The sequence below is a fragment of the Lactuca sativa genome, chromosome 6 (genome assembly GCF_002870075.4).
Source record: "Lactuca sativa cultivar Salinas chromosome 6, Lsat_Salinas_v11, whole genome shotgun sequence".
In the NCBI taxonomy this organism is placed as follows: Eukaryota; Viridiplantae; Streptophyta; class Magnoliopsida; order Asterales; family Asteraceae; genus Lactuca; species Lactuca sativa.
In genome coordinates, this window is record NC_056628.2 from 30,384,190 (window position 1) to 30,398,811 (window position 14,622).

Consider the following 14,622-nt stretch of genomic DNA (forward strand, 5'->3'; position numbering starts at 1 on the left):
AGGATCACAGATGGGCAACGGTGTAGGTTGAATCCCTCGAGGGCTCAAGGTCGCGCTTTTCAGCTCACTGTAGAGGAGGCCAGGGTGGCGTTGGACGTCGTTGGCGATACATTTCCCTTTATTATTATGTCAGTTATTTATGGTATGCTTATGTTTATGCTTCTTCTAGGTACCTTCTTAGTGAATTCCTTGCATGTCCTTGTGTTATTTGAATAGGGTACGAGTCGGTCCTTTGTATCCCAGTCTTTTAGCAGGGGTTTCGATATGACTCTTAGAGAGTTGGAGTGTCGGTTGCGGGTTTCTATCGTCAACGAACACGGGGTTTCTGCATCAAGCGTCTATCAGGGCTTGTATTGGAGATTTTTAGGGCGCCCTATCTGATTAGTTTGATTCCCATCCCTATGTGGGATGTTTGCGTGATAGTAGGGGTGGATTGGTTGAGTAGATTTGGGGCTATGATTGACTGCGAGGGTTAGCGGATGGTAGTTCGAACCCCAAATGAAGGAGAACTGGTTATTTATGGAGAGAGTACAAGGATTGGGTCAGCCTTTTGTCCTATTGCCAGAGCTCGACAATACATTCAACAAGGTTTTATGGGTTATCTTGGGTATGTAGTTGATACTCGATCTAGGAAGCAGGTTTTAGTTTCAGATGTGCATGCTATTAGAGAGTTCACTAATGTGTTCCCGAAGGAGTTACCTGGTGTGCCTCCTTAAAGGCAAGTTGAGTTTAGGATTGATTTGGTTCTGTGTGCAGCTCCAATTGCTAAGGGGTTGTACTGATTGGCACCATCGGAGATGCAAGGGTTGTCCGCTCAGCTTCAAGAGCTGTTGGGCAAGTAGTTTATTAGACCGAGCAGTTCACTGTTGGGAGCACCAATTTTGTTCGTCAAGAAGAATGATGGTTCACACCGGATGTGCATTGATTATCGGGATTTGAACAAGTTGACATTGAAGAACCATTATCCCTTTTCGCGGATTGATGACCTCTTCAATCAGTTGTAGGGTGCATATTGGTTCTCCAAGGTTAATATGAGGTCAGGGTATCATCAGATGAGGGTTAGAGAGGAGGGCGTGGAGAATACCGCGTTTCAGACTCGTTATGGTCATTACGAGTTTGTGGTGATGCCATTTGGGCTTACCAATGCAACATCGACATTTATGGATTTGATGAATCGGGTATGTAGGTCGATGCTCGATCGATTAGTTATTGTTTTCATTGATGATATCTTAGTGTATTCCAAGACCAGGGAGCATCATCAGGATCACCTTCGAGAGCTTCTGGGAGTTTTGAGGTGAGAACGGCTGTATACCAAGTTCTAGAAGTGTGAGTTTTGGTTATGAAAGGTCCAGTTCTTAGGACATCTCGTTAACCAAAATGGGATCTTGGTCAATCCGGCCAAGATTAAGGTCGTGATGCAGTGGGAGGTTCTGAAGTCTCCCTCAAATATTAGGAGTTTATTAGGTTTGGCAGGGTATTATCGGAGATTTAGTCAGGACTTCTCCAAAATTGTAGTACCCCCTCATTCGTCTGACTAGGAAGGGCATGGATTTCCCCTGGGGTTTAGATTAGCAGATTGCATTCAAGACACTGAGGCAGAAGTTATGTGAGGCCCCAGTGTTGACCCTCCCCTAGGGTGTTGAGGATTTTGTGGTATTTTGTAATGCATCCATCACTGTCCTAGGAGTCGTTCTTATGAAGCGAGGGAGGGTTATTGCTTATGCCTCTCGGTAGCTAAAGTCGTATGAGGTTCGCTATCCAACTCATGCCTTGGAGCTGGGAGCAGTGGTGTTTGCTCTCAAGATTTGGCAGCATTATCTATATGGGGTCCATTATACCATCTACATGGATCACAAGAGCTTGATATATCTCATGGATCAGCCGAATCTGAAAATGAGGCAACGCCGGTGGCTAGATATAGTTAAGGATTATAACTATGAGATTCTATATCATCTCGAGAAAGCCAATGTGATGATTGACGCTTTGAGCTACAAGACGGCTATTTCTACTATTGGGGGCCTATGTATGAGGATTTAGATTGATTCTCCATTGTTGGATTTGATTAGGGAGGCTCGGATCGAGGGAGTCAAGAAGGAAAATTGGTAGCAGGAGAGACTTAGGGGTGAGATTGACAGGTTTGCTGCTGACAGTCGAGGATTATTGACCCGATATGGATGGGTTTGGGTGCCAGATTTTGGTGGGGTCTGACAGGCTGTGCTGGAGGAGGTGCACAAATCCAGTTTTTGATACACCCTGGAGCCACCAAGATGTGCCAGGATTTGAGGCTTAGCTACCGGTGGTCATGCATGAAGAGGGATATATCATGGTATGTTTAGAGGCGCTTGACTTGTCAGATGGTTAACGCCGAACACCAGAGGCCGCATGGCAATTTGCACCCATTGGAGGTTCCCATGTGGAAATGGGACCATATTGCTATGGATTTTATTACCAAGTTACCTCGGACGGCTAAGGGGGCAAGATGTGATTTGGGTGATAGTAGACCGGTTGACCAAGAGTTCCCACTTCTTAGCTATGCGAGAGAGCTCATCGGCCAAGAAATTGGCCGATTTATATGTGCACGAGATCGTTTCTAGGCATGGTATTCCAATCTACATTGTATATGATCGATATGTTAAGTTCACATCTTGTTTCTAGAAAAAGTTCCACAAGGAACTGGGTAGGAGGTTGCATCTCAACATTCCTTATCATCCGCAGACTGATGGTTAGAATGAGCGGACCATTTAGACACTTTAGGACATGTTGAGAGCTTGTGTCATAGATTTTGGTGGGAGTTGGGACTCCTACCTTCTCTTAGCTGAGTTTTTGGACAACAACAACTACCACTCCAGTATCGATAAGCCGCCTTTCGAGCTCCTCTATGGGAGGAAATGTCGCACCATAGTGTGTTGGGGAGAGGTTGGTCATAGAGCCATGGGAAGGACTGAGGTAGTCTTTCAGACGACGGAGCTCATTCAACATATTAGGCAGAGATTTTAGACAGCTTAGATTTGGTAGAAGATTTATGCCAACAAGCATCAATCTGAGTTGGAGTTCTAGGTTAGGGACATGGTCTTACTGAAGGTATCACTATGGCAGGGTGTAATACGCTTCAAGAAGAAGGGAAAGTTGGGACTCCAGTATATTGGGTCATTTCAGATGATCGCCAGGGTTGGCATGGTAGCATACATATTGGATTTTTCTAAGGAGCTCAGCCAGATCCACAACACACTCCACGTTGCATAGCTTTGGAAGTGTGTAGGCGATGATGCAACAATTGTTCCCTTAAAGGATATTCAGGTTGACGATCGCTTGAATTATGTGGAGATACTAGTGGCGATTTTGGACCAGAAGATGAAGGCCTTGTGCAACAAGGTGGTTTCTTTAGTTAAAGTTTAGTGGCGGCATCAACACGGTTCCGAATGGACATGGAACCCGAGTCTGAGATGTGGGAGCATTACCAAGAGTTGTTCACGGTAGCAAAATTTGACGACGAAGTCTAGTTCAATTGGGGGATAATTGTAACATGTCGATGATGAGGTATTTTCAATTTTAACCTTAAGTATGAATATTAATTTCATTTTAGCCCTTGTGTATGAAAAATGTTGGAAAATGGCCCATAATGGCATTTTTGTAATTTAGGGGTCGAGCTCACGTACGCTGGGCGTATGTGTCCGAACCATAAACCCTAATATTTAGGGTCCGGACCCTTTATAAGCATCATTATCTCCCTAAGGCTCATTCCCTCATCAGCCTCCAACCCACTTCCATCTCCCAAGCAAACCCTAATCCATTTAGAGCCATTTGGAGCATTGTGTGTGTATTTTGGTAATCTTGAAGGAGAGAGGAAGAAGAGAAGATCGTCTTGGAGGAGTGGGAATCTTTAGATCCCGAATGATATCATCATTTGGCATTATATGGAGGTATAAAATTCTGACCTTGGCTTACATTTCTTTAGATCTTGTTAGTTCTTGATTCATGAAGCATTTTTTGGTCCCAATTATTGACCTTTATGAGTATTGCATACTCTAACCCACTTAAGTTGTCATTTCATACGTTTTGAGAGGTCTAGAAGCATAAAAATATGATATTGTCTCTTATTTCTTCCCCATGGATGGGTTTGGTTGTCTTAATGGGTTAAGAGGTTAGGGTTTTTAGTATCTAGCACTTAATGGCCATGGAAGACCATAAAGTTGGAAACTTTATGGTCAAGGAAAATATTTGGGGGCATAAGGGCTTAAGTATTAAGCACTTAATAAGTTGGGAAGGAATCTAGCTCCCTAGTCAACATTCGAGTACGCCCTGCGTATTGGCTGAGTATGCCCAACGTACTCGGCTGAGTCAACCCGGTGGACCTTTTGACTTTTGGCTTTGACTAGAGTTTGACCAATTTTGACCAAAGGGTATTTTGTGTATTTTGATATTAAATTAAAGTTGGGCAATGATTTGAATAGTAGGTGATAGGTAGATTCGATATTCGGAGTAGAGATTTATACAACTTTTGTTCGGACTAAGAGGTGAGTTTTCCTTACTGTACTTGTGGGCGGGCAGGGTTGAAGGCACCACTGCCTGCCCACTATATTATGTAATATGGTTATAGGATAGTGTTATGCTAGTATATGATTGATTAGTAGATCTATATGCTTGTCTGCATTTGTTGATTTTGTGTTTATGTTTGTCTGTTATATATGTCAACATATTGTGCTTAGGTTGAGGCGGTCTTGCTTTGTGCTGAAGGCCAAGACACCCGAGGCGGTCCAGATAGGTTGTAGGCCCTACAAGGTGTTCCAGTCAGACCGAAGGCCCGTAGAGCGGCCAAGATAGGTTGTAGGCCATGTGAGGTGGTCCAGTCAGGCTGAAGGCTCATAGTTGCATGATTTGATTATTATGTTGTGTGATGGTACTTTGGGGGAACTCACTAAGCCTTGGCTTACAATTTTAGTTTATTATTTTAGGTACTTCAAAGGATCGTGGGAAAGCGGAGGCCTGGTCGTGCACATCTTTCTATTTTCATGATATGATTTTTTGGGACACTCTGATATGACTTTACTTTTGAAACAATGGTTCCTTTTTGTAAACAATTATGGATAATGGTTGTTTTTGAAAATTTTAAATTTTTATGATTTTTGGAGTATTGCATGTTTAACTTGTTCTTGATCATTGCATGGTAATTCATAAATTGGTATGTCTAGATACTTGATCATAATAGCTAGTTAATAAATTGGTAATCAATATATTCCATCCACTAGAAATCAACCATAAGAGAAAGGGAAATCAGAACTGAACAAAAGTAATCTTTAATCGTGAAGTAAATTCATTTTTATTTGCTTGCTTAGTTGGTAATTTGGTAGTGATTTGAGTTAAGTTCTTCTAATCTTGCAAAATTAGTAAACCCCCCCCCCCCCCCCAATTTAAGTTTGTTTTTCTTAGTTTAATTAGAAGTAGTTGTTTTAATTAATTAAATTCCATTCCCTGTATTCGACACTCGACTTACCGAAGCTATTCTATAATCTGACTAGGTACATTGCCTATAGGTGCATATATTAGTTAAATTAATAAGGTTATAAATTTAAAAATAAGTAGGTACTTTTGTGCACATCAAAAATCATATATTTGATTTGATATCTCAAGAACACAAAATAGCCAGGTATTTTTTGTGCTTCTGATTTAAAAGTAGTCTATCTTCGAAATTGAAATTCTTTGGATTATCATAAATCTGATTTCATGATACCTTGGGCTATAGCGCCGAAACCACATATCTTGGAAAGTGATTGCAATCACGATCCAAGATATATCAATATAAATTGATATTCTTAAGACCACAAAATCTAACATGTTATAGGGAGTATTGAGGTAGTACTCAAGACCACCGAGTTCATTCAGCACGTATGAGGTCGGTTACATACCACACAGATTCATCAGAAGAGTTATGCTGACTGGCGACGATCAGACCTCGACTTCTATATGGGAGATTATGTGCTTCTGAATGTGTTACCTTAGAAAGGTGTCATCCAATTTCGGAAGCGGGGCGAGTTGGGCCCTATATATATTGGTCCCTTCAGGATCATCCCCGAGGTGGGCAAGGTTGCTTACCGGTTGGAGTTTCCTGGCGAGCTTAGCCATATCCACAACAGGTTCCATGCCTCTCAGCTATGGAATTGTTTGGTTGATGAGTCCGTAGTGGTTCCCTTAGATTATATTCAGGTTGATGAGCGTCTAAACTATATGCAGAGACCGATTGCGATCCTTGATAGGAAAATGAAGACCTTACGCAACAAGGTAGTGGGTTTGGTTAAGGTGCAGTGGCAGCATCAGAAGGGATTGGAATGGATGTGGGATCCAGAGGAAGAGATGCAGGAGCATTACCTAGATTTATTTGTTGCAACGAACTTCGAGGAAGAATTCTGATTCAAGTAGGGGAGATGTGTAACACATGTATGCTCAGGTTTGATTCCTATATTAATTTTATGACTTTTTTGCATTTTGAGTGACCTATAAAAGGAGTAGGATGGCCTCCTACGCATGATGTAGGTCAATAAGACCATGTGAGGGATTAGTGCTCTATGCAGGGCATAGAATTGTAGGGTTTGAACCCTAATTGAGGGGTTGTGAGCCATATTTAAAGGTTCTAACTCCTTGAGGGTCTCACCATACTCAACCTCCACCCTCTCATTTAATCACCTCAAAACCCTAGCCTCTTTGTATGAGTTTGGAGCTTTAAGTGTGGTTTTTGTGTGCATTTGTAAAGAAGGAGTTCATTGGAGAAGCATTAGTAAGCTTCAAGCTTATAGATCCAGACTTTGCTCTTCATTAATATTCTTCAGGAGGTATAAAGCTTGCATTTTGATGTTTCCTTTTGATGGATCTAACTAGTTTATGGGTTTTATGATTTTTTGTCCCTTGACCTTTATCTTAATGGGTATGAGCTACCCCAGATCTTATGAGTGCATTTCCTTTCATTTTCTGAGCTTGTAGAGTGATAAAAAAAATAGGAGCTTGGTCTCTCCCATCCTTCCATGGATGAGTTCTTGAGCATTGGAGTGTTTAGTAGACTTAGGGTTTAGTCTTGTATCCTTATAATCCATGCAAAGGCATAAAGTCATAGACTTTATCACTTAAGTTGTTCGTTAGGACTAGATCTGAGAATTAGGTGTTTGGCCCTTATGTATCAAGGACTTTGTAAAAGTTGGCAAAACAGAGTAATTACGTAGGGCGTAGCCTGATTATGCCTCGTTTTCCATTAGAAGGATCTATGCTAAGTGTGGGGCATGTTATTATGCATGGGGTAGCTCCAGAAGTGTGATTTTGGTCAAATTGGGTTTTAAGTCAAGTAGGGTAGGTTCTAGTCATGAAAGGGTAAAATGGTATTTTACCCTTTCATGACTAGAACTTACCCTACTTGACTCGGTTGTCAGATTGAGGTGAGTCTTCTCATTGTACTCGTGGGTCGAAGGCACCAATGTCGGCCCACTAAATTGTGTTATGTAGGATGCTAGATGTCTTTGTGACTTTTGCATGTGTATGTGCAATGGGCCCTTTTTATGTTTGGCGGGACCCATTATGTATGTAGGGCGGAGCCTGTTATGTATGCAGGGTGAGGCTTGTTATGTATGTTTGGGAGGGGCCCGTTTGTATGTTGGGTGGTGCTCGTTATGATGGGCAAGGCCCGATATGTGGGCGAGGCCCAAGGTTGTGTATGTTATGTGTTATTTTAGGGAACTCACTAAGTTTTGTGTTTACGGTTTCGTGTTTTAACAGTTCGTGTACTTCAGGTTTTGAAAGGGAATGGCCCGTCATGATTGAACAACATATCCTTTGATTTATTTTGCATAGACATTTGATTTTACTCTAATGTTGACACTATTTATACTATGGTTGATTTGGAACAATTTGGTTGTATTTTTTGGTGTTTGAAATACAAATATTTTATTATCATTTTTGGGACGTAGTTTCATACACCATTCGTTGTCGATAAAATGGTGAAAAAAAGTTAATACTAAAGATTTTGTTATTGCCAAAAACAATTGCACAAAACTTTATTCATTATGATAATGTTGTCACATTCATGGCAAGTCTAGACACTTACGGCATCCACAATGCATTGAACTCTATAGAGTTCAATGGAGTGTCACATCATCATTTAATATTCCATACAATTCTATTCATTTTTATCACACAATACATTAAACTCTACAAGTTCAATGGAACATATTAAAAAAATATTTATTTAAATATTTAAATACTTTCCTTTTTCCCATTGAAGAGTTCAATGACCATTGAATTCCAAATCCATTGAATGCCAATGTGGCATTTCACAATGGTGCAGTTGTATCCATTGAACGACAAGTAGATATGACACCTCATTCAACTCTTCCATTAAACTCTCTATTGTGGATGCTCTTAAGTGTTAGATATAACATGACTAAGGAGATAATCATTAATGGTGTGATATCAGTTGAATTTATAAGAACACGACAAAATTCGACAGACTATTTGGCTAAAGGTTTAATTGAGGACTCTGCATAAGTCCATGATCAAGATGTGGTTTAAAGTGCGTATGTATCTTTAGCCACCAAATTCTCTCTATATGTCTTGGAACTTCTTGGAAATTAAATTGAATATGAAAAGCTCACACTTACAGAATGAAACTTACTTTGAAGCATCTCAAGTACGATGTGATCAAGCCTATAGTGGTTAAGGATGACATTATCTTCTTTAATAATACTTTTGATAAAATATTGTAGTGGGTAATGATGAAGTTATATTTTTAACAATAATGATAATAGATATTGTAGCACCTAAGGATAAGTTATCATCTTATTACATGGATTTTTCTAACATTAACAATGGATATACAAAGTAATTATAATGAATTGTAAAAATGGAAATGTACATAATGGTCATTGTGTTTATTACATAATTGCACTTCCAATCCAATTGTCCTTGTTCTCACTATCGGTGTAACAAAACAACCATAAGAACCATTTTCGTAATTTACTCTGAAAAGGTAAAAGTTTGATTGATACTTGAAAAGTAAAATGTTAAAAATGACACGAAAGAAATAAGTATTTATGGGATGAAAAAGAAAAAAAACAATTTAACAACTAAAATATTTGAAATCAAGTTTATATTAACAAATAATTGGCTATAAATCTTGTCTAATTTTGATAAAACCAAGAAAGTAGGTAAAACCAAGAAGCATCTTTGAGATCAATATTTCAAACTAAGACCAAAAATGTGTAAACTATAGGGACCAAAACTGTAATTTACTATAAATCAAATCTTTGATTCAAGCTCTAAGACAACCTTTTAAAGATCCTAAATGAGCTTATTCAAGTAAAAAACAAACCATTCGAGTTCCAACTCGAACATAATTATAAAAAGCAATAAACTTGAAATAAAAACCAGTACCATTTATCCAAAAAGTTATTCATACGAGTCCAGAAAATACAAATCAATTCAATGCAATTCTAAGAACATAGAAGCTAAAAGGTAAAGTTATTTTGATTTCTTCCCCTGTTTTTTCTCTATAACTTCATCAACATACATAATACTTTTGCCTTTGTAAACCTCCGGAGGCTTACAGCTGCGAACGGCAGCAGCAAACTGGTGCACCCTTTGCTTGTCAATTCTGGTGCAACAAACGATATTTGGTTTGAAACAAAAGACACGAACAGCAGGAGGCACTGATAATTCAACTTCGTGGCTGTACCCCAACTTTAGAAACAATAAACGCCTTTCTAATTTCGCTCTAGCTTTGAATCCAACTCCCACGATCTTCAAAAACCAAAATAATCGAGCTTCCATTTTAGCAATCACTGTTTACAAAGATTAAACCATAACTCCGACTATCTTCAGAAACTCGATTGGTTGCATTAACAACTCAATTTGACTCTTAGGTTAAACAACAATTCCAGAATTGATGATTTTATTGATTATAAACCGAATCATTTTTCTCGATTAGAACCCTAAATAACCAGTGAAATGCGGAAATCAACAAGGACAAACTACGGAGGCACCTAATAGGGAGAAGATAGATACCTTAAGGTCGTTGGAGAGATATAATGTCGTCGTCGATGTTAGAAGAGAAGCAGTCGCCTGAGGAAAACAATCAACGACCGCGATGTGGTGTGGTGTGGTCACTGTGGGTTCTGAGTGAAAGAAAACCGAAACCCTTCAACCATCTTTTACCAAAATTCAGTTTTGCCCCATGTAGTTTTAAGTTTTGAGAGTGTGGTTGTTACTTTTTTGTTAAAACTTAAATGCTCAATTTTGTTTACATGTTTATTATTTAAGTTTTCATTTATTATTAGCAGTAAGGAACTGACTTCCAATATGGGATGTCAAATGTTCAATCCATTTTTATTTTATTGAAACATAGATATAACATGTTTAGTAAAGTGAATAATGCATATTCTTTTGACACCGAATATATCATAACTAACAACTTATTTTAGGTTAATAACTACCAAATTACATAAAAAATTTCAAACTGTAAAAATATAAGAGTTTAAGGATAAGATCATTACACATTTCTTTCAAAGTAATTCATATTTTTTGTCTTAAACTATATTTCTCAAGTCCAATCCCGTAAGGGTGGACGAAATACCTTTGTAGATGTTCGAGAAGGGGAGGCTGGCGGGTATCGGTGAGAACACCGTCCAATGGTTTCTTGGTACCACCAATTTGTGATGTTTCAGGTTATTAGGTTATTTCTCTCGACCATTCTACAATTATCTTTAATTTTATATGCAATAACACTTGTAACATACAAGTGATCAATGCACACTGGCTACTGAGATGAGAATGATGAAAAGAATATCATTTTCATGGCCTGTGAATAGTTAAAGAATTTTCAAAATGGTATTTGTGATGTCTATCGGTGTTCCATGTACTTCCATGTGTACGTTTTATCTAATAAATTATTTTAAAATATAATGTTAATAATATTAATTATATGTTTAATTAGTCTTTAGCCCTTTGTGACATGTCAACTTTTGTTAAATAATATTTGTTTTGTAACTAACAAATAACAATCTCCTTATTATTCTAATAAAAGAATAAGTTTATTCTCCTTTTGTAATGTGTCGTCATATTATGTCTCTTAATTAATGTCATGTCATTTGTCAAACTATTGATTTTCCATTTTAAATTTTCTCATTCTAATTACATTAAATTAAATTAATAACATTAAAATAAAAATTAAAATAAAGTTAATACATATTATAAGGTGATATAATTTTACATATTTATTTAAATCAACGATTATAATTTTATATAACTAAAACAAATATCTTTTAATTAATAGTTTATTTAAAATAATTTTGAATTTTTAATATAAAAGTTTAATTAATTTTATAAACCTAATTTTTACATGTTATAAATTAATATATAAATAATTCAGAGTATTTAAACTTTCTGAGTCTAAATGATCCTCAAAATTTGATATTTAATCGATAGTTTTTCATGTACCCTTGATTAAAAAATAAATTATGAGATTTAATGCAATACGGAGAATTTTCCATTTCACTTTAATTCGATTATGCCTAAAGCCCTAAACAAGTCATTCAAAGCCCTAAAAAACGGCAAATAACGGAACACTCGCTAATAATCTCTTTACTCCATGGAAGAACAAGGTTTGCTCAAAGAACAGCCATGGCGATTACTCGAATTTTACAGCGGCATTGGTGGCATGGTAACCCAACCTAACCCTGCTCTCTTTAATCATTTGAATGCTTTTTATTCAAGATTTCTTTTTTAATAACATTTGAGGCATGGTGGAATTGACCAGAGATATTCGGCGATTAAGGCTGGAGTGAATGCAAAAATGGTTGAAGCTTTCGACATAAACGACTTGGCTAATGATGTTTATGAGCATAATTTTGGGCATCGGCCATTTCAGGTATATCTTTGATAATACAGTTCACGAGCTATAACGAGCCTATGGTAATTCGTTATAACAATTGCATCACAGTTTTCGTTGCTTGCTCCTCTTTCAAGTTCAATTTTGTGACGAATCGATACAAATATACAAACTCATAACAATGTTAATCAAAATGGATCAAATAGTTACTTCTATTCATTTTGGGGATGAATATAGGGCAACATTCAGACCTTAACCGCTGCTGATCTTGATCGTTACAAAGCAAACGTATGGCTTCTTTCTCCTCCATGCCAACCTTATACACGACAAGGTAAGATCTAAACATTTATCACATTTCCCTATTTTTTTTCTTCAAATAATCATTCATTGATTATAATTTATCCCCAAGCTAAGCCTGTTTTTAGGTCTTCAGAAACAATCTGCTGATGCTCGAGCCTTCTCTTTTCTTCAAATTCTTGAAATCATACCACAACTGATGCTACCTCCATCCATGCTCTTTGTTGAAAATGTAGTTGGATTTGAGGTTTGAAATCAAGATTTTAGCTAAAGTTTCAATCTTTATATTGGTAGATACAATTTCCATTATTCCATTATTCCATATACCATTTTTTTGTTTTGTTTCAGACATCTGATACACATCAGAAGATGATTCAGATACTCAAAGAAAACCAATTTGTGACACAAGAGTTTATATTAAGCCCACTGCAATTTGGAATCCCTTACTCACGTCCCCGTTACTTTTGCCTTGTATGCTATTTCTACACACCATTAATTAAAAAATGGATCCAAATAAAAAAAATAAAGAATTGGTTTTACTTTTTTTAATTTTTTCAGGCAAAAAGAAAACCTTTATCTTTCTACAACCCAGAGTTCAATGGACAACTTCTTTATGTGCCAAAACCTTTATTAGGTGAAAATGATAATGAGATGCTACAAACATGCCTTCCTATAGAAAGTTTTTTGGAATTTGTAAACTCCAAGGGCAAAAATGGAACATTTACAGATGAAGAAGATTCTTTAAATAAGTATTTGGTTCCATCAAATTTGATAGAAAGATGGGGGAGTGCTATGGGTATCCTTGAGGTTATCTGTTTCTTTTTCAATCCTAACTTTTTACAAATTTGCCCTCATTCATTTTTATTGCAAAAGTTGTTCCTTAAAGTGGAATAGATATCGTGTATCCTGATTCAAAGAGGTGTTGTTGTTTTACAAAGAGTTATTATCGTTATGTGAAGGGAACTGGCTCCCTTTTGGCGACTATTATGGTAATTTTCCACAAATATTATATTTGTTATTTTATAGCATATAAACCATCATTCTTGTGAAAAAAATCCCCCCCCAAAAAAAATAGAATTTTCAAATTGTTTGCAGCCTATTACAAGAGACAAAACATCACTTGAGGAACTTTGTCTCAGATACTTCACCCCTAGAGAGGTTTGTAGGTTTTATTAATTTTGAATTGTTATATGGACTTTCTTTTTTATTAATTTTATAATAAAAATCATATTGTAGGTTTCCAATTTACACTCTTTCCCTAAAGAATTTGAGTTCCCAGAACATGTGACCCTTCGACAACGGTATTGTTTTTTTTTTTTTCCATTTCATACTCTTACAAAGTTATGATTTGGAAGTTTGTATTTACATTTTATGTTTTTAAATGATTTTTATTAAGATTAAAGTGAGTGTAATTTGTTATTATTATTTTTGTTGCAGTTATGCATTGCTGGGAAACAGTTTAAGTGTAGCAGTGGTTGCTCCACTGCTTCATTATTTATTTAGTGAGTCATAGTTTTGTTCTTTTGGACATTTTTATAAAACTGAAACAAGCACCATATCATATGTACTATAAAGATTTTTTTCTCATGTTTGATATGTACAAGTTTTAAAAGATGGGGCTTGAACATTTGTTTATATTGTATTGATATATTATTGTATTTTTAGGTAGTATTTACTGTTTGATTCTTTTTGCTTAATGGAGGTTGTTTCTTTTTGACTCAATGAGCTTAATGAGTATACCACTTAATCAGGATAATTATATATGATTGTTTCTTTTTGACTTAATAAGCTTAATTAGTTAAGCACTTAATCTGCTGGATAGTTATATATGTTTGTTTCTGTTTTACTTTAACATCTACAAAATGATTATCTAGTTTTTGAAATTTATTTTTCAAAGTAAAGTTAACTCCAACCAAATATATATTTCTATTATGTTTGATTTTAAATACAAAATAAAAGAGGGTTAAATACAATAGAATAAAACTACAAATGAAATAACAATATTTATTAGTCGACTAAATCATCATCATCATCTTCAAATCTCCGATTGCTTTCATCCAGTAATTGTAAAATGGGAATTCACAGTCGATCTCACCACCATTTATGTCGGGTGATAACTAGAGTGCAAATTCCTCTTCATGGATTCATTGCACACATAGTGCTAGATATTCGTCTTCATGTGAAACGACATTTGTATCCTTTCTACGCTATCAAAGTATTTCTTCAAACAAATGAATACTTCCATATTCAGAGGTAGTTCCTGACATTCATTTCGATATTATCCTGAAACTAAGAGAAAAAGTTGATTTTTAAGCCGAAACACCCCTCATATTTGGTATTAACTTTGCGAAACATGTCCCATAACTTCAAAGTCCTTTAAAAAATAATAAATAGTTTGTTAAAAAATAAGGCTGCGATACAATCAATGCAAGAGACTATGTATCAAAACAAACTATTTCAAACAT

At 36.5% G+C, this 14,622-nt stretch overlaps 2 protein-coding genes across 3 annotated transcripts; one reads left to right on the forward strand and one right to left on the reverse strand.

The window, feature by feature from the left end:
• Positions 1–9,495: 9,495 nt before the first annotated feature.
• On the reverse strand, positions 9,496–9,804 carry LOC111883124 (60S ribosomal protein L6, mitochondrial). Its single transcript, XM_023879482.1, has one exon. The coding sequence runs from the start codon at positions 9,802–9,804 to the stop codon at positions 9,496–9,498; it is 309 nt and encodes a 102-aa protein (XP_023735250.1).
• A 1,726-nt stretch (positions 9,805–11,530) lies between these two features.
• Positions 11,531–13,854, forward strand: LOC111883157 (tRNA (cytosine(38)-C(5))-methyltransferase 2). 2 transcript variants are annotated; one of them, XM_023879515.2, is made up of 10 exons: positions 11,531–11,692; positions 11,789–11,899; positions 12,098–12,191; positions 12,286–12,404; positions 12,506–12,628; positions 12,716–12,953; positions 13,052–13,146; positions 13,233–13,315; positions 13,394–13,458; positions 13,595–13,854. In XM_023879515.2, exons 1-9 carry the CDS (start codon positions 11,621–11,623, stop codon positions 13,443–13,445), a joined length of 987 nt encoding a protein of 328 aa, XP_023735283.1. In that variant the 5' UTR covers positions 11,531–11,620; the 3' UTR covers positions 13,446–13,458; positions 13,595–13,854. The 2 variants fall into 2 exon arrangements, with proteins under 2 accessions (XP_023735283.1, XP_023735282.1); XM_023879514.3 differs by having other exon boundaries at positions 11,533–11,692; positions 13,253–13,315.
• The last annotated feature ends 768 nt before the right edge of the window (positions 13,855–14,622 follow it).